The following is a 25,106-nucleotide window of genomic DNA, read 5'->3' on the forward strand; positions in this document are numbered from 1 at the left end:
AAAAAATAATTAATGGAAATTTAATCGTGGTTAATTTGCAATCTTTGGCCTGCGACCTGCTGTTTGTGTCCAACGTCAGCCTTTGACCGTCCACCGCCACAATGCTCCCTCAAGCTCCCCTGATGTCCTCGTTTGTTTGCTGATGCACTGAGCTGAGCGACGCAGCCCGAGCGTCGCTCGCATAGATCCGTCCATGATCAGCATGTTTTGTCGTTAAGATAATTAGGGCAATTAGTGCTGAAAAACCCTCCACTGCGCTCCTCGTTCTAGCGATTCAACTGAAAGGAAAATGGATTAAAAGTGTAATTAGCATCATCCAACGAGGCCCTGAAGAGCCTTTCATAAGACAGTGCAGAGGGATATGAGTGTTAATCTCATCCGCTCTATTGATTCTCACTCAGTATTGAGTGGGATGAAGTGGCTGAGGGGCATATTAGTGAAACACTGACAGTCATCGACTATGTAAATACAATGGAGGGGAAATCATGCAGTGATTGTAACTCACTGACATAATCGCTTTGGGCTTATTCAGTTATGAAAAACGCACATGGATCGATTGCAAAAAGAGATATGTCTATAAAAAAATATCTATATTGCACATGTAAAAACCATCCTGGGAAAACCTTGTAAATCCAACACTGATCATTTACACAAGATGCTTCTTATTGAGACCACAGAGGACTAAAACACCTAAAAAAAAAAAAAAAGGTAATTTAAGAGACGCAGAGTTTCCACATGACATTGATGAGCTGTTGTTCATGAGATACCAGAAAGTCTCTGCTTCCCTGTAAGGTCACTTTCCCACAGCGGACTTAATCTACCATGCATGCAGCCATGTTGGCTTCCTTACATGTTCATCCAATTTGCTGGAAACAGCTGCACATTGTGTGCTCGTACCCTTTATTGCTATCTAAGTCACGAGATGGTTTTGTTTGAAAGCCAAGTGATGCCGCCTGCCAATCGCACTGTACATGTTGCATGACCCTGATAGCTACGGGGAGGTTGCAACACATGTGATCATGCGGTGTTGCATTACTGCTTAGCAAGCACAGGTAAACAATGCAGTGGGCATTCCTCTTGAATTTGATCATTTATTTGTCCAGAAATAAAGAATATTAGGAATTGAGGTATAAACCTTGGTTGTGGGTCTGACACATCTTCCTCTTCCCGATCTTTTAGATGTTAAAGTAGCTCAAGATTTTAGCACTTAAAGCAGCACCCCAGACTGACTGAGAGTTCATTGTAGCAGGACAGCAGTGTCAGTGAATGGCATACCTGTTGAATGAGCTCTGTGTCAGCGAGGAGTCGGCCAACAGGGTGTGACCAGGGGGGGAAATGTGACAGTGTTTACTCAGCTAATGACTAATGGTGTCAAGGTAACGAGGTAGTCCGATTATAGCCTTTGATCCTCTCGTGCTTGTAACCTTTGACAGGGAGAGTGACAGAGAGAAAGATAAGAAGTGGCTCAATAGATGCACACACACACACATGGGAAAATGATATTTAATATACAGATAGAAAATAATTGATCAGCATTTCCTTGTTTTCTTCAATGCTACTGTAAAATATAGATTCATGTGTGTTTCCAAAGAAGAAATAGTTTGAATATTGTCTGAAATCATTTCTTTAGCTGTTTTTGTTTGCAGCCTGAGCAAGAAACGGCCTTGATGCTGAGGCTGCTTGCTCTCTCAGTGTGAACTCAGACACCTTGGATATCTTATCTGCAGAATAACCTGTTACTTTAAGCCACTGTTAAACTGCTGGCACTCAGTGTGTGTGCGTGGGTGTTTGTTAGTGTGTCCATGACACGCTGAGGATGACCCGCTCAGAACTAAACACTGCGCCCTATGTTCTGGAGCGAGTCACTGCCTCCTTTTTTTATGTTTGTGTGTTTTCACTGTTTATCTGTGGCAGCCCTCGGGGAAGGGGTGGAGCTGTTGGGGGAATTCCCCTCATATTCGGAATCGCCCTCCTGTGCCTGCTTATGTGTGTGTGTGCATTTACCCTAAAATGCATCATGTTGTGCAGCGAGTGCGGAGAAAGAGAGCAACAGAAATGTTTATTGATCCCTTTAAGAGGGAGGTCAGAGGTCGCTGACACTTGCAGGCGTTTGCTGGTTTGAAAGACTCACCTGGCTCTTGTGTCTTCCTCATAATGTGTTTCTGAATTTCGTCCTCTTATTTGTAAAGCGTACCTAAAATATAGACTTCCAGTTGCACTTTACCATGAACTGACTCTTGTATTTATGGACAAAGTGGTTTTGACAGTGTCCATTAATTTTTATGTTCCGAGGCCTCGGTCCGCGCCCTGGTAGCTTTCCAAAGAGCCTCCCTCCTCACTGTCGGTATCAGTCTCTCCGAGCGGAATCCCTGCAGACTCACATGTCTGTTTGAACTTCTGCTTGATTGTTTCTAAATCACAATATTTTTGTGGCCTTACATAGGGTGACGGGCACAGGAAGGAGTGTGTCTGTTTGTGTATGTGTGCATGTATGAAGCTCCGTTCACGTTCAAGCATGTGTGTTTATGCTGTAGAGGCTGGAGTTTAGGCGAAGTCATGGATTAAAGCTCCTGTCTGGACCCTCACTGTTCAGTTCCCTTTATTCTTTCTTAGAAACAATGGGGGTGCAGCAGCAGACATCAAAACTGGAAAAAAAAGTTGGCAAACTCGTTCTGTACGGAGCGGTTAAATGAATTTAAATGAAATGATTTAAAGCTAAAATTTTGCAAAAATGAAAACAAGAATATTTTTTGCATTAAATTTGGTGGTTGATATGTAATGTGTCTCTCCTGGTCTGGATAACTGTAATGACTCTGGTTCAGCCCCGTAATGGGAGTCAGACTTGTAGTGCCTGCCTTTTTAATGCCTGAATTTAAATCATATTTTAATGCTACCACAAAGCTCGGTTACTATGCACCAATCACTCCTCAGTTATTGACATGCGAGAGCTCTGCCTTGGTCAGACGCTGCTTTTTTACTTACTTGAGCTCCCTTTACTCTAGTGACTCTCAGTCTAGGAACTTCCTGTGCTTCGGTGAGTCACAGTGGAGCCCAAAAAAAAAAGAAGTACAGTCATATTCACTATTATATCATTTGCCAGAAGTTAGAACAATGACACAAACAACTACAGTGTACGCAACAGAATACATCATGATCTTTATTGTGACCGAAATATTTATCACAACTCTCTGCGGAGCCAGTGTGACTCTAGTCTCCTTATAGTGCTCGCCAGGAATTCAGTCCATAAGCGGTGTACCTGTGACCCGTGCCTTCCCATAAGCCCCCCTCCCTGTTGTATTTCTAATAAATCCCCCCCATCATCATTGTCATGTCGACGCAGCAGAGGAAGGTAATATGTTAAACCTCCAAAGCATGCCAAAAATAATGCAATGTCTGATTGTTTCTCAGAGAAAGGCTATTGTGTGTGCATGGGAAGCACCACAGTCCCAGGGTCTCTCAGCTGATTCTTTAAATGACTGACCCCCTCCGATTACCCGCTGTTTCACAATCAGCCTGTGTGTATTGTAACTGCAATGAAGGCGATGAAATATGCAACCTGACCATTTATGTAGAAATGCTGAAGTGTTAAAAAACATGATCAGATTTCGGTGGATTGTGCTGATTCTTAATTGATATCAGTGTTTGGACGTTTCATCCATCACTTAAATACTCAATTAGCAGAAAGCATTTTGCAGCAGCTTGCTTGTTTGTATCAGTACACATTAGTAAGCCTGCTCTCCACACTTTTATCCACCGCTTCTGGCCAACTACGTGCATGCATATTTGTGTGTACAGTATATATGAGACGGTATATTTGTTCAACAGTGTGGTTGTTTGTGCTTTAATTTTGTTTTCACGATGAAAATGTCTTGCATAATGGTTAATTAAAAGCTAATGGATGTGTATGTTTTCATGTATGTGTCTCCTTTGTGTGTGGCGGTGGTGGTGGTACAAATATGACAAACATGTACACATTGTGTAGGCGAATTGAGAGCTACTCCAAGTGACCTCTGCTGGTTTGAAAATTGGGTAGCTCAGCCCACATCGCAATGCAGTTATGGGCGATGTGAGAAAAAATGCAGCCAAAACAAAAACAGCTGCAGCGTCTTTACGGGGCGACAAAAACAGGCAAATTCAGCACAGCAGCGAAAATACAGTTTGACCTTTGCAATAAAACTGTGAAATAGAAGTACATTTTTAAATCATATTCCCTTTGTGTGTGTGTTGCAGATCTTCTACAAAGTCACCAGTGAGATTTTTCCCGGTGAGGAGCTGCTACTTTTCATGAAGGCTGAAGAGTATTCATGTGACACCATGGCTCCTGATATTCACGGTCTGCACCGCACTGTCCACTTCCAAAACCTGAGCAACACATACGTCTCACTTAAATGCACGATATGCTAATGTTTCTCTCCCCTGCTCTGCAGAGGAGAGGCAGTACCGCTGTGAGGACTGTGACCAGCACTTTGAGTCCCGCAACCAGCTGCTGGACCACCAGAAGCAGCCATGTGGGATGCCCCCCTCCTCCTTCCTTAACCCAGGTTTGACTTGTATTTTTAAATTGCTATTTTAATACCATTGTAAACTGTGAGTGCTGAGGAGTGACAAGAAGGATGTGTAGCTGGACTGGGAGTATATGACACTGATGATGTAAGGGCTCTGTTTCCCACTGAAAATGAGATAACGCAACAATGACACTGAGGAGTCTGCACGCTGACATGAATTGTGTTTTATTTAGAGCATTGTTTTCGCCTGAGACCACTGAGACAAAATGACAGCAGTTAGTGTAGTGAAGAATATTTGTCCTACAGTATTTGACCAAGACTTTAAATACTGAATGATGTTAGTAAGAAGAGATTCAGTGTAACTTATACGAGACTGGACCACAGACTTGGTAACTGACCAAGGCCTGTGGCAATGCAAATCATATTTCCGCACATGATCTATGTAATGGGATAGGAGGCTTTTAAAGACCACAATCATACCTCATTTTAAGTTGAAGTCCTTGTCGGCTGTTTGAATTTTAAAATACTTCTCATGTACAAATAGTAGGTCAACCTAAATACCATAACATTTGATTTTTTTCATCTTGCTTTACTTTATCTTTTCTGCTGTATTCAGGGGGGGACAGCGACCTGCAAGCCCAGGAACCTCAAGACTTGCGACCCCTCCACATGTCCCACGGTCTACACGAGTGTAAGGAGTGTGACCAGGTTTTTCCTGATGTCCAGAGGTGAATTATTCGCTGAAGCACTCAAAGACATCATTTATTCAGGGAGAGTTTTGTCTGATGTTCATCTTTATCGATACACATGTAGAGCACATGCGGAGCTGTGAAACAGCCGTTTGACCCAAAGCAAATTTCTAAATCCTGGTTGTTGTGAAATGTTTCCTGCAGTCTGGAGGCCCACACTCTGTCCCACTCTGAGGAGAGAGAATACAAGTGCGACCAGTGTCCCAAGGCCTTCAACTGGAAATCAAACCTGATCCGACATCAGATGTCGCACGACAGTGGCAAGCACTACGAATGTGAAAACTGCTCAAAGGTAAAGTGATGACTTTTGGAGGGGATGTTGAATGAAGAAGCAAAATTTGTCCAAGTGTCTGAATTCTATTTGTCTCCTGTCAGTAGAATCAGATAGTAACTCCCCCGTGTGTCTGTGTGGTTGCTTCCCCCAGCAGGTGTTCACAGACCCCAGTAACCTGCAGAGGCACATCCGCTCACAGCACGTCGGGGCGCGGGCCCACGCCTGCTCTGACTGCGGCAAGACGTTCGCAACGTCTTCGGGCCTCAAGCAGCATAAGCACATCCACAGCAGTGTCAAGCCCTTCATGTGTAAGTCACTAAGACCCTACCTATGTAAGTCTACTCAGTACGTTATAATAATAATAACAACAATATGCTTGTGACTTGCCTTTAATAGAAAAACTGTGATGTTGTTGCAGAAATACATTTTTTATCCTTCCTCAGCTTCTTCTCAAGAGTCAATCATGTTATGTTCTACAGGAATTACACCTGGGATTATATGGTCGTCGTGTTTAGAGTGGCAGCACCATTTCTTTTAAGACAAGAGTCACGCAGTTTTATCTGCATCAGCACTCTCACACAGTGCTGATATGGTGATAACAGCATTTAAACTAGCATGTAATGTGACTCAATCCCACTCGGGCTCACCTTAATGTTGCCTCTTACAGTGACCCAGCCTCACCTGCTATTGACGCTACAGCTAATGTTGCTTTCTCTCTCACACACACACATTTTGTCCCTCATTAAACACTAACTCCGGCAAGGCCCAAACACATTTTGACCTTTCACATTTTCCCCACCTCACTCCGCAGATCTGATCTCCCTCCCCTAAAGCATTATGACCTTCACCCTTTGCCCCGTCTCTCTTTCCCCGACCCTTCGCACCAACACACACACACACATATACAAGCTCACAGAAACTTGTCCACACACCAAATACACACACTCCTTCTCAAACCAACACACATTAGTACACTCACACATATATGTACATAGGCCGGGGTTACTGCATCTCCACTTCAGACCTCTGACTCCCCTCTTTGCTCCTCTCTCCCTCCGCCACATGCACCATTCCTCACAAATAGCAACCACATGTACAGCCCTCTTCCCTGTGCTCCCTCTGAATGGGAGTCCATTTGCTGTAATCAGCAGAAAATATGCAGGTTTAAAAACAACTAATGGCGGTGTAAAAAAAAAAAAAGACAGGGCAGCCTCAAACATGACGTCCACCAGGGGAGAGACCGTGTGTGTCCGAAAGTGTTTGTTTGTGCGAGTTCTCTTGAAGGGCATGTACGTGTTTTGGACGGTGTTGTACTGTGCGCACACGTGATTCTGTTTGTATGTTAGTGCACGTTATGTGTCAAGGGTGTGTGTGTGTCTCAGAGCTGCTTTATCAAAGTGAAGCACTCAGGCCTGCGGGGTTATTAATTTCGACACTCAGCTAGCCACTACTTAGCCACCGCTCTCCTCCAAGGAATGTGTTTATAATATTTTGTTTCAGTTTATTAAGAGCTGACGAATACACGCGTGTAGTGAATCAGATCTCACACTCATTGTGTCATGCGTGTGTGTTGTTAGTCTGTAAATGTCACAACGACATGATTTATGGTGCAGGGCTTTTTCTTGTAGTTTGCTCAGGCCATGTGGCTGTACTTGTAAAAACATGCACAAAGAGAGAGCGATAGAAGCAGCTACCCCACATACACACACAGAGCAGACAGATTTAGTAACTGCTTGTTTACTATTAGAAATCATTAATCCTCTGTGGCGATGATACATCTTTTATTTTACACAAAATGTGTTAGTAAATGTGTGCAGCACAAGCTCAAAGCGATTCATTTTAGGCAACTGATCCAGATGCAGTTTCCAAATGTCTTTATCTGTGTTGCAAGACGCATAGACAGCTTCCAGAGAGGAAACAGCATGTGCAGAATCAAAGGAATCAGACACTCTTCATTTTGTTTCCCCAGATGTTTTCGAAATGTTTTCAACTACCTTTCTGCCCTGATTGTGTCCGCCAAAGCCAAGCCACAAATACACTTCATTTCAATTTAGTTTTCTGGGTCTATTCATTAAAATAGCCCTTTTTTTTCATAAGATTACATTCACTCTTGGCTCGAGCAGTCCCATTTGGCGTTCCTTAGGAGTGTTTATTCAAATCTCTTTCCACAATACTTTTTTCCCGCTCTTCCTCTCCATCTCCTTAAATTGCCTCTTGTGCACCTTGTGGCTGGAAGGCATCCAAAGTATGCAGAATTGTAATCACAGTGTGAGCCTAACCACTTCCTTATCCCCGTTTTGAAGATCTCATAACAATGTGGGCAAAATCAATCATCCAGAGCTGCTTCTAACTGCTTTCTGGTATTGCCAGTTGATCAAAGTCTTAATGAGACGTCAGCTGGAGTGTAGCTGATCTGCAAAATATCTGAAAGTTTAGGTGGGCCAAGAAAGAGGAACATCTTCCCCCTTTTATAAACTGCATTCCTGACTTTTATTAGAATAGCAAGAGAAAAGAGCATGGGAAAACAGTAAGTACTTGGCCACTATCCCCCTTTGTAAATTAGAATAAATCACTTATTGGTCGTAGATAATGTTGACAGACTCATAATGGCGACAGATAATGTGAGACGTTGCGATTTTGTCTCAGGACTGGGTGTTGTTACTGTATGTCACCCAGGGTCAGACAGAGCGACAGACAGGCATTGAGGGGTTGACTGTGGGAAGGTCACTTAGCGCAGGACAACAGGGACCCAGCTATGGGGACAAGGTGAGGGGGCTGAGGGGGTGACAGACGGGAGAGGCCTGGAGGGGGAAGAGGGAAGAGGGGCAGTAGAGGACGTGAGACCTGTCCCTGGGAACCGGACTGCAGGATAGGATTCATTCAACTCCACTTCCTTCACAAACTTAAAATAGAGCCATTGTACTGCATGAGGCTGAGAATGTGTGTGTGTATCTGTATGTCTGTGTTATGTGAATATTTTGTGGATGTGCCTGCATGTCCGTGTGTGTGTGTGTGTGTGTGTGTGTGTGTGTATGTGAGTGTGATTGTTTATGGACTCCCTGGGAGCGTCCCTGGGAGGACAATGGGGCAGGAGATGCCTGGGAATTTGGTTTGATGTGCAGGTGATGAGTGGCAGTAACTGACTCACACCGTCAACCAAACAGATTCCTTTTACAATGCCAGGATCTAGACACACCTCCCCTCCTTATTTTGCTGGAAAACTGTTGTCAGAGGATTGATGGGAACACGAGCATATCATTCAGACTGTACTTCCTCTGCCTCAGCCTCAGCCAGCCTCTAGCTTGTTAGCCAGAGATGTCATATCATGTGATGTCATTTTGTGTGTATGTGGGGAGGGGGGCTCGGTGTGTACTGATACGTTCTGTATCTGTCTCTGTGTCCCTGCAGGCGAGGTGTGCCACAAGTCCTACACCCAGTTCTCTAACCTGTGCCGCCACAAACGTATGCACGCTGACTGCCGCACTCAGATCAAGTGCAAGGACTGTGGGCAGATGTTCAGCACCACATCCTCCCTCAACAAGCACCGGCGCTTTTGTGAAGGGAAAAACCATTTCACAGCAGGGGGATTGTTTGCCCAGGGTATGCCACTCCCTGGTGCCCCTGGCTTGGACAAATCAGCTCTGGCAATGGGCCACAGCAGTGCTGGACTGGCCGACTACTTTGGGGCCAGTCGCCACCATGGCGGGCTCACCTTTCCTGCTGCTCCAGCTTTTCCTTTCAGCTTCCCTGGCCTTTTCTCCTCTGGACTCTACCACCGGCCACCACTCATTCCTGCCACCTCTCCCGTCAGACAACCAGGCCATGCACCTCTTGTTGGGCCTGGTGCAGAGCTGAGTAAGAGTCCACTGCTGCCTCCAAGCCCTGGACTTCAAGAGTCCCGAGAGCTCCTCAAGGCTCTGCGTAAAGATGGTGGTGTACCTGGCAACCAGATGCCAGGTTCAGAGCTCCACGCCCAGAGCTCCTCGTCCTCCACAAAGCAGCGGAACAAGCAGAGTGACCAGTCCGAGAGCAGTGACCTGGATGATGTCAGCACGCCGAGTGGAAGTGATCTGGAGAGCACGTCGGGCTCTGAGTTGGAGAGTGACATGGACAGTGAGAGGGAAAGGGGGGCTGCTCGAGAAAATGGCAAAGGCCCCAAGAGGAAGGCCAGTGAAGGAGGCCCCCAGAGCCCCAGCCTGACCGGCAGCAGTGCTGCTAAAGACTTTCCGGGACCTTCCCTCATCCCATCCTCGCTGGACGAGCACACGGCCGTAACAGGGGCTGTGAATGACTCTATTAAGGCCATTGCCTCAATTGCTGAGAAGTATTTTGGCTCCACAGGGCTGGCTGGCCTGCAGGACAAGAAGGTCGGGTCTCTGCCCTACCCCTCCATGTTCCCACTGCCTTTCTTCCCAGCTTTCTCTCCTCCAGTTTACCCATTTCCAGACAGGGACCTCAGACCTCCAGGACTGAAGGGCGAGCCACAGTCTCCAGCAGATGACTGCAAGAAGGCCCAGGGAAAATCTTCTTCTGAGTCACCATTTGACCTCACTACTAAGCGGAAGGAGGAGAAGTCTGCCACGTTCGCCCCCTCTAAACCAGCGGCCTCCCACTCCCTTGGTCAGGATCAGCCGCTAGACCTGAGCCTGGGGACTAGGGGCCGTGGAGGCAATCCAAGAGAAGATGAGGCAAAGAATAGCCTGGGGCACGAGGAGGAGAAGGCAGTGGTGGAGATCCCAAAAGCTGACACGTCTTTACAGCATGCCAGGCCCACGCCTTTCTTCATGGACCCCATCTACAGGTATTGTTATACCCTGTAGCTTACTTCACTACAAGTCATGCTACTATTGCAATTTTACATCACAACATATTTAAACTGCTGTTACACATTGTGTTTTACAAAAGCATGGAGACGTTTTCATGCTGCTAAAACTCTGTACTGTACATGCGTTAAGAGAAATCTACTATTAGCAGGGTTGAGAAGAGGAGAATGAGCGATCCGTTTGAGACTCTGAAAGACAAGTACATGCGGCCGGCTCCAGGCTTCCTCTTCCATCCACAGGTAGGTTTTGACTGCGGCTTCAGCGGGAACTGGGACACCTTGGGGCATTTGGGTGGAATGTAATGGGATGGCACACACCTTGTTTGGATTAAATCGCAAATTCTCACCAGTCCAACTGTACATTTTTACCTATCCACTTTCTTTTTCTGTTGATTTGGTTGAGTAAAGTTGATCTTTGATGCCTTTATTGAGTCTAGATTGATTAAACAGGCACAGAGGCCTAGTCTGTGCCGTTAGGTCTTGGTCAGGCCTGTCCATTTGAATTCACGATTGCTGTGACTCCTGTCATGTATCCACGGCAACATCACTGTTTCAAGTTCAACGTTAGGTTCCCATATCTACAGATGTGACAGCAGCATGGCGCTCAAACAGTTAAGAAGTTGTTATGAGTCTTTCTATGAGGAGCTCTAATATAGAATGATTGTCCCAGGCTGACCAAACTGGATTAATAAGGATTAGTGTGTGGCTCCAGCCTTATCCAAACTACCGCCTGTTAAAGCCCCATTGTCGGCTATCTGAAACAGATGTGGCAGAGAGAAAGGGCACACTGTGACACGTCTTCCCATAACATGTCTTTGATTACAATATAAAAAATGATATGCTCTTAAAGCAGTGATTTCTGCCCCCGGGTTCCCTGTGCCAGTATTTCCAGTGTGAGGCTCCGTACATGTGTGTTTGCGCGTGTGCACGCGAGTGTATGTGTACGTGTGTCTATGACGTGTTGCATTGACGTTCATTTGTTCAATCTTCCCCCGCGGGTGAGAACGGTCCGTCGGAAAGTGAAAACACCACTTTCTCAGGCATATGATTTTTTTTTCCTCTTTTCTGGCCGTTTCAGGTCTGGCTTTTACAGGCTGTTTCATTTGTCTGATTTATGTCCCCTGTCCAGACTGCTGCATGGGCCCAGCCTGCAGCAGCCACATGGCCGTCCCACACGCCTTAATGAGGTGTCCTATCAGTAGAAACACTAACAGAGTGCTTAGGCCATCTTTATGACTTTATGATGTCTGGACACACAAATCATTCCCAGAAACACCAGACCCGGGTAGGTCTAACCTAGACCAGGCAAGGGGCCCTTCTGTATACTTTTGAGGGGGTTTGTTTTCAGTCACCTGACTCGCTCTTGAGCCATATATCAAAAAAAGAGGTTGCAAAGCTGAGGGGACTGTAACTTTTTTTCCCAACCTTTAGTGATTCAGCTTTTTATTTCCTGGCAGGAAATTTTACTGCTTAGCAATACTGGCTTAGATTACATACTGGCATTGTATTTGTAGCCTGTTATAATGAGCTTATTGAACACCAGGAAGTGTTGGGAACTATTAGAGCCTCCTATAATTCCAGCGTCGTAACTCTGCAGATAGGCAGCTCGTTGCTCATTCAGAGTTAATCACATCGGTACCCATCACTCCCCCTGTACCCATATGTGTCCAGTCAAAAGCTGTTGATTCATGCGCCACTTCCTGGTTCTGACTGCTTTCTCTTTTCCTTCTGTTCCGCCCTTCAGTTTCGTTTGCCAGATCAGAGAACTTGGGTAAGTTCCTCTTTAACCTACAGTACTGCCATGTGTCTGTACCTCTACCAAACAGACCCCATCGCCTGATTAATGCATGGGCTGCGTGACAGTTTACAATCACCCAGCATTCGCATGGCTTTAGCCCATCACCATCACGCACTGACTGGACTTGTGTCTGGCCATAGAGCGCCTTTCTCACGTCAAGAAATTTCAACTGAATGTTTAAATTGTGCATCATATATTATTTTGTTGAAATACACCTCGAGTGTTTGAGCCTTGTTTGCATCTTTACATCGAGATATATCCTCTCTCTGATTCACACGAAAGGGTTTGAGCGGGGATTTCCAGCCGAGCTACACCCTGTCCATCCAGCAGCTCTGAATATATGTTTGCTTATTTGGAGAATGAAGCAGGGCTCTTGCAAATGGGCACGAGGAGGGGGGTGAGCAGGGATGGTGAGCGGTGTTTAGGGGGGCTGCTTTACATCAGCGCGAGGGTAACAGTCTCTTTGGGACACCGGCGGGGGGACAGGGGGGTTAGTTCCTCCCTCCAAACATCTGGTTCCTGATAAAGATCAACAATTGAGAATGCATCTCGCTAATTAAGGCCCTCACAGCATCACTGACATCTGAAGATAGCCAATCAACTGCTGGTCCCAGAGCGACGCTACAGCAACAAGCAAGTTCACAGACACACACACACTGCCCGGGGGGACGGACAAGGGGGTTTCGGGAGGTGTGTGTATGTGGGGATCTCTTATACAAAGGAGGAGGGTAGTTATAAAACCTTTGAAAAATCGCTTTAGAGCAAAATGTGGAGCCGTTTATCCTCTTGTCCTTTAAGTCGAACATTTCACACACACAGTATTGTCAAACAGTGGCCTAATGAACCTGGCTCATCATCCATAAAGGCGGCTCAGTGGCCGAGGGCTTTCTGAAGTGTAATCTGTGGCAGACTGATGGTTACTAGTTTCAATCATTAATATATCTAATCCATTGGATTGTATGTGTGAATCATTTACTGCTCAACTGCAAACACTGCATTTGACTAGGTTATAGAATCTGACAAAGCACTTTAGCTTAAAAGATTATTTTATATATTAAAAATCTTACATGTACAAAGCTCAGTTGTTAAATAAATTAACTTTTGCAGGATGATTTTCTCATAAAAACATTAGCCCCTGCATTTGCCAGAGCACTACTCCGATGACAAGTGCCTAGTATGCAATTTTCACTCTGCTGCATACAGCCATACACAAATATCTTCGTTATAACACAGACTTTAATTTAAAGCACAGAGGTAAAAGTTGGCCAAAGGTGTGAGATTAAACTCTTAATAGAGTGCAGAACATGAGGGGGTGGTGGAGGTGGTGATCAGACTCCCCCAGTAGATGGAGCCGAGATGGAGCAGTTTCAAAAAGCTTTAAGCTTTAAAAAGTGTCTTATCGGACGGGCTCAACGCTGCCAACAGCTTTCGTCCCTAATGTTCCCAAGAGTTATGGGTCCTCGTTGAGCAAGGCAGACAAACTGAGCATTCACTCCAGTGCCTGAAAAGAGCCCGATGAAATACACAGTGCACATTCAAAAGAAATATGAAAGCGTTTCACCTCCCTCTTCCCCACAACCCCTTTGCCTATCTTTCAATCCATCGCCCTCCTTTCTTTCTTTCTCTCACTCGGTTCTCTCCCTTGCCTTTGATTCATGGCATGCAGCATTGGCATATTCATAATCAAACGGACCTGACACTCCACATCCTCCCTCAGTGGGAACGTCGACGGCTGCGGCAGGAACTTTACACTCGGCCGTCACTCCTAATCAGCCGCTCCCAACACCAGGCTCCGCTATCATCCATCAGCCCTTCTCTCTCCGGGCTCTCTTTGCTCTTTCTCTCTCCTTCTTTCTTTCCTTTTCTTTCTTTTCTTTCTTCCCTTCTGTCTTTTCCTCCCCGCTCTTCTCCCCTGTCGTCTAGTCCTTCATCATGCTTCTTCTCCGATTCTCTTCCTCTGTTTCTTTCCCCTCGGCCTGCTCCATCTTGGCGTGAAGCCTGAGAGTGACAGGGGGTGAAAGCAGGAGATGAAATGTCAGAGTCGGAGCAGGGCTCTGGTGGAGGACCCGAATCACCATTGATTTGTTGCCTTATTGAAATAAGAATAAGAAACAGGCTGAAAATTCAATACACGCAAAATAATGCAAATTTGTGTGGCCCCTTTAAAAAAGGGGAGGAAAAAAAACCTCCTGTGTGTGTGTGAGATGGGCTGACAGGCCCTGCGGCCTACTGGGAGCCCCTCACCCTCCCCGCCCCTCCTTCCCCCTCCTCCCTCTGGTTCTCCCTTCACTCCCCCTCCAGCCCCCCGCTCCTCCCCCATCCCGCCCCTCTCAGCACAGCGATATCATTATTACCCGTGTCTGGCCCTTGATCAGTAATGTCAACATCTTTCATATTGACGAATGTGCTGTCTGCCCGCATTGTGCACAGAATAGTTTACAGCCCAGCAGTGGACATGAATCACTCCTCTGCCACACACACACACACACACACACACACACATACACACACAGACATGTCTCTGACAACACACAGGTACACAACAAGCACACGCAATCACGTTCACATACAACGCACATGCCTCCAAGCACACACGTTCACACACTCACACAAAGAAATGCATTACAAATACATCTCTCACACACGTACATATATTTTCTCTTTCACACACATTGATGGCAATTAATCAACCACGGCCACCATGCTGCACATAGTTTCTTGTCCACACACACACACACCAACTGACAAGTGCACATATCTCCTCGGAGAGTACCTGATGAAAGTAAATGTTCAGCTTCATTAGTAGATTGGCTGCAGTCCTTAATCCTGTGAGTGTGTCTGTGTGTGTGTGTGTGTGTGTGTGTCATGCATGTGCTATACATGTGCATCTTTATAAGAGAAGAAGAGTTGGCTGAATTTAACTTTCAAAGTTTCCCACCTGCTCTCCACTGACCATAAACGGGAGCATACTGTTTTTCGTTTAACTACAAAGTTATGAATCAATATCAAATGTACTTCTCATACACACATGCCGGGGATTTGACCTTGCGTTTCATGAATCATTGATGAACGTCATAATAAGAATTCGCCCAATACCTGTTTCACTTCATTTCAGCCGGTACGTTGCCTGTAAACAAGGCTCGTCAATCAAACAAGACGTGAACAAATCTGTGTAGAAATTTTATATTTAGTAAGAGGCATTTAACAGCAGATGAGAATCAGGTCCAGACTCTTGGTATTTTGGGTTTAATGTTAAGACATCCACAGCAAATGTTTTGCAGTGTTCAGCCTGTGGTCCGTTGGCCTGAATTATTCATTGCATTTTGCTTTTTGCATTTTATTGCATCCTGCAGTCAGAAACAAAAAAAATATTCAGCCACACCTGCAGCATTATTGCATGGCTATCTACAGTCTTAGATTCTATGTTGATTAAATAAAGAAAAAGAAAAAGTGCAATCTCACAGCTTGTTGAGATAATATCCTTTGTTTCTGATGTGAATCAATTTGGGCCAAGATTTTTTTGTGATACAGCTTTCAGAACTGATTGAACTCATACATCTGTTTCTTTGCTTTGCATGTTACTGCTAAACAAGCATTCAGTAAGTCTCTAAACACAATGCTAACCTGTCCTTCCTCTCCTCTGTGTCCTCAGATGTCGGCCATCGAGAACATGGCCGAGAAGCTGGAGACGTTTGGCTCCTTGAAGCCAGAGTCTGGTGACCTGCTGCGCTCCGTCCCCTCCATGTTTGACTTCAGAGCCCCACCCTCTGCACTTCCAGAGACGCTGTTGCGCAAGGGCAAGGAGCGCTACACATGCAGGTAACTACAGCAACTGGTCTGGCATGTATTTGTTTTTTAATTTTTAATCCTCATGTGGGTCATGAATTAACAATCCTCTATGGCATTGGAGTCTTTTTTTCTTTTGCTACAGTAGAGTCACAGTAAGAGATCCTGTTTCTGTGATTTTTAATATGACAATAGTACAGTTTTTGAGATTACTGAAGGAATGCACCATACTTAAAATCTTTTTTTTTCTGTATAGGTATTGTGGGAAAATATTCCCGCGCTCTGCCAACCTGACCCGCCACCTCAGGACTCATACAGGAGAGCAACCATACAGGTAAGACTACTTCTCCAACTCTAAAGAGCCGCTCACATTGTCCTGAAGCTATCTGTGTGTGTATTTATATATGTATATATATATATATATATATATGTATGTGTCTGTGTGTGTGTTGAAGAGGTGTGTGGGTGTCCAACAACAACATGTCAGCTGAATATCATCGTCCTCTCGCCTTCTGCCAGCATCCCTTCGTCTATCCTCCTCACTTCCAAGAAAACACATCATACAACACTACATGCAGAGGAAAATTATCGTCTTGTCAAGAATCAGATTTGCACAATAGCACATTAACTCCCCTGTGAATAACCGCTCTTTTCTTCTCGTAAATATGATTGAGAGCAGCAAACACACTTTCACACAGCGCACTCTCGAGCAGACAGAGAGACAGAGAGATGCAGCTCATTTGTTAACAGTGCACGCATGTTTCCCAGGGAATTCTTGTCTACAGTTAGACCCAAGTTTATGTATGTTTTCTTATGCCGTAAAAGCTTGGAATAATTATCCTGCCGCTAAATAATTTGCCTGGTGAAAAATGGCGTCCGTCGCCAGGGTGACAGGAAGAGGGGGGGGCGTGTTTTGAAGCCAGGTTGGTAAAAGAGTAGAGCTGAGAGGAAGGGAGGAAGTTTGGTGAAAAATTGGGGTGATGAGGAGCGCGGGCAGATGTCCAGGCCCGGCAGCTGTGGTCATTTCTCTTGTGCATATGAGGCCAGACTCAAAGTAATCTGCAAGCACGCTGGCTACTTGCCGCATCAAGTGAGGCTTTCTTGCCAGCTAAAAAGGTTATCACAAGATTAAGCTCTTTTTTTTCTGGAATCATTGTCTTGTTGGCAAATAAGGCAAAAAGATGCACAAAGTTCCTCTGCATTTTTGTTTCATGAGAAACTTTGGTAACTGATATAGACGTCTCCCTGCCTGCTCCCCCTTCCTCTCCAGGTGCTGCTGAGGTAGAAGTAACAATGCAGCAGCAGTTCAGTACACATGTAAAAATGAATCTTGCACATTTACTACATTTGGATAATGAGTAAGCCCTGGCTAGCTCTGCTCTGCTTTGTAGTTACTAAGGTAGTGGAATGTTGGCCCAAAGCTTGGAGGAGGCCTGCTGACCACAGGGGAGAGAGAAAGACAGACGCAGGCCTCTACTGCCCCAGCCTGATAGCCTGCGCTCCACACGCTGGCATGCCATTAAAGATCACCGCTGTTTATTGTAATTTTTTGTGGAGATAACCGGGGGGTTCCTGAGGGACAGCCAATCGAGCGAGCTAATTCCACCAGAAGAAAAGATGTAATCTTCTCGTATAATTTTGCATGAAGAAACTTGGCAAGAGGCTCTAATTTTGCAAGGCTAGAACCAAATCTGTTGCGTGCTTATTTTGTGAGGGAAGAATGCAATTTTATTGCGCTGGCTGGAGATAAGAGGCAGAGCTGTTTCACCTTAAACAAGCTCCTCCATCATGTCTGGGACTGTGGGACTGCTGGGACTGTCTGTATGCGAGTGTGTATGTGTGTCCCACATTATGTATCCCATTATGTTTCCCACAGAACAAACCGCGGGTTCCTGATTCATTATGCAGTACAGTTGTACTTCTAACTAGCAGCTTGTGTGTGTTGCTGTTTTTTTTTAATCATTCCATAATTGTTTTAAGTGAAAGGCCTCCACTTTCCCTGCAGGTGTAAATACTGCGACCGCTCCTTCAGCATCTCCTCCAACCTGCAACGCCACATTCGCAACATCCACAACAAGGAAAAGCCCTTCAAGTGCCACTTGTGTGATCGTTGCTTCGGTCAGCAAACCAACCTGGACCGTCACCTCAAGAAGCACGAGAATGGCAACCTGTCAGGTGAGAGGTCTTGAATATCTGGTTTTGTAGATTGTGGAAAGATGATTAGATAATAAAATAATTTGAGTTTTCTCAGCTGTTTCCATATTTCATCAGAGAAAAGGAGAGTGGCTTTGCTGATTAGCCACACAGCAGCGCATTGTGTTCATAATTTACTTATGATTGGAAACCGTTTTAGGAAGCTGAAAAACGAGATTACATAAATCTGTCATCTACCCCTGCAACAGCACAAAATATTTTTTTGAATGAGCTGCTTTCATCAGTGGTGCAGCTTATGGATTTCATCAGTTGCATCACTCTGACTCTGAATCAGCAGAACGAGCAGTGACACCTTGCCAACAGCTGAGAGCAACAGTCCTCAGAGGAGGTTTCTTAATCTTCTTAATCAGACACAATGTTCACTCTGTCAAATACAAAATCAATTATCTGCCCAACGTTCCCTTTGCAGCATCAAACTGGGTGTCCCACAACTTAAAGACTGAAAATTGTTGAGCAGGAAAGCTGTTTTATTAAAGTTAAATTCATAAAACACATGTAAACCTCAGTCACACTTAATACCAATGCATTTTGTGTGAAAACACATAATTTTATTGAAAATTTTAGTCAAGACCTCCAGGTTTCCAAAGATGACAAATATGTCACGGAAAAATTCCATGGAAATGATGCACGACCACATTTTCCCCATGATGTAATGGTCCCACGATTACATGGATTTGAATATTTCACCCGCTGTAATTGCACTGAAGCATTGGAACCGGCACATACAGAATGTGTCACACACATTTGTGTGACACAGATTTGAAGCTACATATGGGAACTTTTGGGGGCACATGCAAGAGTGTCAGAAACACACTCAGTTCTCAGCCAACATCATTTAACTTACAGTTTAAATAATAAAGTTAGTATTTTTAATGCATTTTAAGGTGGACACACAGCCATCATTTAGAAATGTTTTGGAACATCATGGTGCAGCAAACCATGTGTTAGCAATGCTCATCATGTCGAAATATCAGAATCATTGTCATTTTCAAATCACAATCAAATCAAGTTTATTTATGCAGCATATTTACAACCACAGTTGACCAAAGTGCTGTGCAGAATAAAAGCAGTGAATGAAAAACAGAATAAAACCGGTAAGAATAATTACAAGCGTTAAAAGATTATAAAGCACTAAAAAATAAAACCACAACAGACAACCAAAGTCCAATGAAAACATGTACGTTTTACTTAAAAGTGTCAATGCAGGGGGAGCATTTGATTGAGAGCTAAAGGCTATTCCAAAGCTTTGGAGCAGCTACTGCAAAGGTACGATCTCCATTACCCACCAGCCTTGATTGCAGAACAGTTGAAAGACAATGTTCGGAGGATCTGAGAGTTCTGGAGCTGGAATATGGGCATAGGAGTAGGACAGGAATGTTTTTGTCAGAAACGCATTCAATGTGGATCCCAACTTACCTTCAACTGTGACGACTCAAAACCAGTACGATCCTTCTGGTCTTCTACTCTTCATCCCTCAAGAAAGTTACGGGGAACGGTTGACCACAGTGTGCTAGCTAACCTAGCCACATTGGCTAACGACACTTTTGTTGCATATTACTGAACTGTTTGATTGTACTGCTTGTTTTTTTATCTGTGTCTTGTCAGATGTCCCTGAGTGCTCTGAAAGGCGCCTATAAATACAATGCATTGTTATTATCATTAATCAGAACTTGATTTCTTTTTTCTTTCTGCAGGCACTGCGATGTCGTCCCCACAGTCTGAACTGGACAGTGGCAGTGCCATATTGGACGACAAGGAAGACTCTTACTTCAATGAAATAAGAAATTTCATCAGCAACACGGGCCAGAACCAGACATCACCAGACCCCTCTGAGGAAGGGTAAGCACAGCGTCATGGGCTCTGAGGGCACTTCTATCTCCTGATCAGATCCACAGAGCTATACAAGATGTTTTCACCCAGCACATCTCAGCAGCAGGGACAAATGAGGCCAGGCAAACTTTACTCTTGCATTAACTGTGACTACATTAAGTTTGTAGGGGAAAAACCCACAGGGCTGGAATAGGTATGAATAATAGGTCAGCTGCTATCAGCATCTTCTTTCATACCACCCAGCCAGCCCTTGTTAATTATGACATCATGCTCAGATGTCCGAATTAGAGACCAATCATCTGTGATGACATTTAAGATAAAAGCAGATTTTGGAAACGTGCAGGAGCTCCTAATATCAGTTGCCTTTCGGCCACACGTACGAACACATATCTGTACGCATGCAACTGCGTCTGAGCATTATGCAAATAAATTCTTGGGGCTGCGATCGGGTCAGATAGCAGTTGAGAGGTCTGCTCAGGACTCTGAGTTTGTTTTCACGTGCCTCACGTTGGTGTGATCACAGGGCAGATTGTGAGCGCGGATAGCGATCTCGCAGACTGGTGTATGATTGTGCAGAAGGCCTGTGAGAGCAGGACCGGGGAGGTAGAACGTCAGAGAGACGGGGAGAGAAGCAGGAGCGGGGGGAGTGCAGCAGTTAGCCCACCACATCTGGAACCAACATGTCTGCCTACAGGAAGAGGGTAGAGGGGGTGGGGTCAAAGGGTCGGCCCGTGTTTCCTTTCAAAGTGCTGTGCTCCTGACTACTTCTGATAGATACTTTATCCCCAGCAAATTACCACGTTTGAAAGCGTAATTAGCGAATCTGTTTTCTTAATCACAGAGCTCTAGCTCTTTCTTTTGGAGCTGGTCCCTCTTCTCAGCCCTGCGAGCTCGACACGGCACGAATACCACCTTGTCGGCCTCAAACTCTTCATCCCAGCGGGAGCGCTGTCGAAAACGCAATATTATCAGCTGCTGATAAAAGACAAGAGATGATGTAGATACTGTATGTGCTAAAATGTAATCTGCAATAATTCCCTCTCTCCCCGTCCTCTGAAGTCACTGCACGCATAAACACCTTTCAAAGTGCAGGTATCCTGTTTATAAGCATGCTGTAATTACGTTGTGATGTGCTTGATGTGCTTTGTTTCCTATCAATCTGCTTCTCCGCGTCCAGTTCTCAGTCCTCGTCTCTGAATCCTTTGTGCGAGAAATGGCATTTTTGGGAGCTGACGAAATACGTCCCAGAGTGTAATTAGTGAATCAGTCTAAATGTGGTTCCAGATGATTTACCAAATGGTGGTTTCCTGTGGCGCTGAGACAGAGGGACAGATTAAGGCTCAGGCAGTTTGGATAGCTCGCCCTCTCTCCCTCCACAGGGATAGAAGAATGGGCCGGTTGGCAACGCTCTCATAACTCTCCCACCAAATGGGGCTGTCAGCTAAATATTTTGCCTATTAGATGAATACGAGATAGGAGAGAAAATAAACAAGGAGAGAGGCGAAGCACTCCAGTTAAGTGCTGCAACGATCAACCCAGTGCTGCTGTGCCCAAAGGGGCTCCTGAGCCTCGATGACAAACGGGATTCCGGTTCTCTCGATCCCAGCTGCCATGTCCTGCCTCAGATCCTCCTCTCTCTGCTCTGTGTCCCATACGCTCCATTGTTTTTGTATATATAGAGAAAGGATTCTCACAAGAACGTGTAGGAAACTAAAACAAAGGGTAAAAGACTGCACCTAGTAAATGTACTAAAGCTATAGTTTTCACTTTAGTGCCCACTTCCTTTTTTATTTAACAAGTACCAGAGGAATTCTTGATTACTTTTTAAAAATAAAAGGAGGGTATTTATAAAATGTCGCTCATGAAGTAGATGTCATTTATTCTTCCTTAAAATGTCTTCTTCCTTATCAACCTGTATTGATCTAATCGGTGCTCCTGGTCCACAGGTTAAACGGCGGTCCATTTGAAGAAGAGAAGCCGCTGATGGCCAGCCGTGGGTCACGTGACCTGGAAGACGAGGATGTGGAGGAGCTTGGTGCTGATGAAGAAGAAGGGGAGGAGCCTAGCAACAGCCCTGGGAAACAGGAAGATGAGGCGCTTCCTAGCAGCCTCAGCGATGACATCATACAAGACGAGATGGACTTCAGCGGTCCAAACGACTTGAACCTCAACTGCAAAACCTCTCCGAGAAGGTAACTGCGATACAAAACAGATTTTTACATTGTGTACTTGATGATGATTATCTTGAAGTTTCTGTATTTTAATTTTCTTCTTGACCTCCAGGTATAAGGATGAAGAGGAGCAGAGTAGCTACTCAGCCTTGGATCACATTCGTCACTTTTCGGACATGCGCAAGCTGGAGGAGAGCGAAATGAGTGACGGAGACGGAGATGAGGACGATGGATCATTTGGCTCCCCCTCGCTGACTAATGCAGTCAAACAGCCACTCTTTAGGAAATCTAAGTCTCAGGTAAAAGAAACAGACGTCTCACCTGCATGCACACCTGTTTACCAACACTATGCGTATTTGCTTTATAGCATGGTGGTTACATTTCTTCCCTCTCCCTCAGGCATACGCCATGATGCTGTCTCTGGCTGAAAAGGACTCTCTCCACCCAGCCTCCCACACCCCGGCCACCATGTGGCACAGTCTGGCACGGGCTGCTGCTGAATCCAGTGCCATCCAGTCCCTTAGCCACGTATGATGACGCCCCTTTGCGCTTTACCCTTTCACCTCTCAACCCCCAAACCTGACCTATGGCACTGGGAGCCCATTGCAGGGGCTATGTGCGGTGGCCCCTGATCGTCCACAGAGTGACTGCTAAGCAGAACCACGGCCCATCTGACTGCTGAGCGGAGCGCCTTACACACAAAGCCGGGTCACTGTCCACGCAGAGCCCAGCCCAGCCCCGAGCCCCCAAAAACCTCCAACAGATAGAGAGCAAAACGTCCCTCTGAGACCTTAAAACTGATTTCTTTCCATTAACACCAACCAGGATGATAGCAATGATGATGATTGTGGTGAAAATAATAATAAGTAATAATAGCTGTATTTATTCTGCTGAATTTCTATGTTTTGCACAGCAAAGGCAGCTGGTGGACATGGAAGATGGATGTGCTGGTGCATCATTGCTAGACTGCATTTATTGCCCAGCACATAGAAAGTAAGGAGAACATTCACGCTGAGAGGGTGAGTTTGGTTGTGTCTCTAAGACAGCCAGTTTCAGCCTGGTATGTTTCACTGTGCGAGAAGCATAAGAGCATAACAGCCTCTGACAAAAGTATCTTCAAATTATATTACAAGAATTCCCTTTAACCCCCAGAGAGCCACAGGTGTTTCTCATAAATACATGTACTTGATGATAAAAATGAAGGGTGGGGTTAGCAACCTCGGTTCAAATGAAACACCGCTCCATGTAAGGACTTTAATATCACTGAAGTCATTGAAGAACAAATTTTAAAAACAAGTAATTATTAAAACTGAAATCAGGCCAGTTTCCCATCTGTGCTTTCATAGCTGCGTGTGTCTGCACAATCATAGCACTGTACACAAGTGTCTACCAACTGTTCTCCACTGCACTCCATCCTGCCCGCCTGCGCTATCTGTGAAAGGATATAAATAGATTGTCTTTTTAGTGGAAGAGAAGAAAACACAATTTTTTTTTTGTTTGTTTTTTTGTTTTGTTTTTTTACTGAAATAAGTAGCCAGTGCTGAAGTTAATTGTTGTTCTGTAAAGGGCGTATGTCTTTTTCCAAACCCTTGAATCCATCCTAGTCAGCCAACAATACCACTAAATAGCCTGAATGCTAGTCGTTAGCTACTCCATGCTCGTGTGTCTTTCATTTTTAGACAATCATGATTTTGTTTTCATTTTTTTTGTTGGTGTTGTTGTTGTTATTTGCTGTTGTATGTTGAGAATTGTATTTATTTCTTGGCAAACTGTAGTTTGTTTACTGAATAGCACTGCTCTTAGCCCAGGTGAAGGGGAGATTCCTCGCCGGGCCTATCCCAGAGTTCAATGGGGTTTGTAGATTACATTTGAGTGCCGGATAGTATTAAACATACAATTCACTCCTTATTCTTCTAATGAAACCGGTCGATGAATAGATATTACTTAGGGTTTTTTTTCTATGACGATTTAATGATTCAATTGTAAAAAATGAAAAACATTATAAAGAATGAATAATAAAAAAAGCCAGGTATAATTTCTTCATAAACGCATGATTGGTCTGGTAAGATCTGTATCTGACATTTTCTACGGTTGTCTGCAAGCTTGTGTGACGTTCGGTTCATGTTAATCCCTTGTGCCAAACTTATGATAAATAACAGATTACTTTCATTTATTCTCCCGTTTTGAGGGACCAGATTTTTTTTTGTTTGTTTGTTTGTTCATGTCGTTGTTTTGTTTATAATCGATTTTAAAAAGTAATCAGCAAGTTGAGGTACTTTGTTTTAATGCTTTCTACAATGTAACTGTTATGCATTTCAATTCAATACTGTGGGAGGAACAACTAAGAAATAAAGGACTACAATGTGGATTTACACGTCTTCCATTCTCTCTTTATTTCTACTTAAACATTTTACCCACCCTTTGTTTCTGCTCTCGCTCACACCTCCCCACTCCATACAGTCCTTCTGGCTGCCCATCACTTTGGCCCAAACAGAGATTTATACTAAGAGACATGAGTCAGAAAACCACCTGGCGCTTTCTTCTGGCGCTCCCATGGCCTCCAAGAGCGAGGGAGAGCCTGAACTCTGTTCCTCTTTTTTCTCCAGGCTTTGGCTCGCATAGCGAGAGGGAAGGAGAGAAAAGGCTGGAGAGGGCTTGAATGTGGTAGTGGGAGCGGAGGCAGGAATGTGTCCTCTTTATTTGTGTCCGTTTGTGGGGCATGATGGATGAGTTTGGTAGATGTGATGACCTGGCTCATCGCTCAAACGCTCAATAAGAGTCCCATCCTGCAGCAGGCCTCCCCATCCGGCACCCCCCTCTGTCACTGCTGCCAGCCAACGTGGGCGGACATTGTGGCTGGGAGGGTTGGAGGTTCAGCAGCTCCATTGTCTGGAGAGTAGCTTGGGTGGGGGGTTGGAGAATTGGGCATGACAGTGAAGATGGCTGGCGCTGACACT

The 25,106-nt window shown here is 44.9% G+C and overlaps 1 protein-coding gene across 13 annotated transcripts in view; it reads left to right on the forward strand.

Annotated features, from left to right (window-relative positions):
- Positions 1-24,521, forward strand: part of mecom (MDS1 and EVI1 complex locus) — a 145,919-nt gene extending 121,398 nt beyond the window's left edge. For 2 of the 13 annotated variants that reach the window (XM_049576324.1, XM_049576337.1), the window contains 15 exons: positions 4,231-4,333; positions 4,428-4,541; positions 5,122-5,233; positions 5,399-5,546; positions 5,680-5,860; positions 8,937-10,329; positions 10,500-10,590; positions 12,095-12,121; positions 15,801-15,967; positions 16,191-16,268; positions 17,940-18,109; positions 19,843-19,987; positions 21,925-22,170; positions 22,262-22,448; positions 22,549-24,521. In XM_049576324.1, coding sequence (XP_049432281.1) covers positions 4,231-4,333; positions 4,428-4,541; positions 5,122-5,233; positions 5,399-5,546; positions 5,680-5,860; positions 8,937-10,329; positions 10,500-10,590; positions 12,095-12,121; positions 15,801-15,967; positions 16,191-16,268; positions 17,940-18,109; positions 19,843-19,987; positions 21,925-22,170; positions 22,262-22,448; positions 22,549-22,683 — 3,297 coding nt within the window. In that variant the 3' untranslated portion in view covers positions 22,684-24,521. The remainder of the gene's footprint in view (positions 1-4,230; positions 4,334-4,427; positions 4,542-5,121; positions 5,234-5,398; positions 5,547-5,679; positions 5,861-8,936; positions 10,330-10,499; positions 10,591-12,094; positions 12,122-15,800; positions 15,968-16,190; positions 16,269-17,939; positions 18,110-19,842; positions 19,988-21,924; positions 22,171-22,261; positions 22,449-22,548) is intronic. The other 11 variants (XM_049576325.1, XM_049576328.1, XM_049576329.1 and 8 more) reach the window with 11 other exon arrangements.
- The last annotated feature ends 585 nt before the right edge of the window (positions 24,522-25,106 follow it).

This window comes from Epinephelus fuscoguttatus, linkage group LG5 (assembly GCF_011397635.1).
Source record: "Epinephelus fuscoguttatus linkage group LG5, E.fuscoguttatus.final_Chr_v1".
Lineage (NCBI taxonomy): Eukaryota > Metazoa > Chordata > Actinopteri > Perciformes > Serranidae > Epinephelus > Epinephelus fuscoguttatus.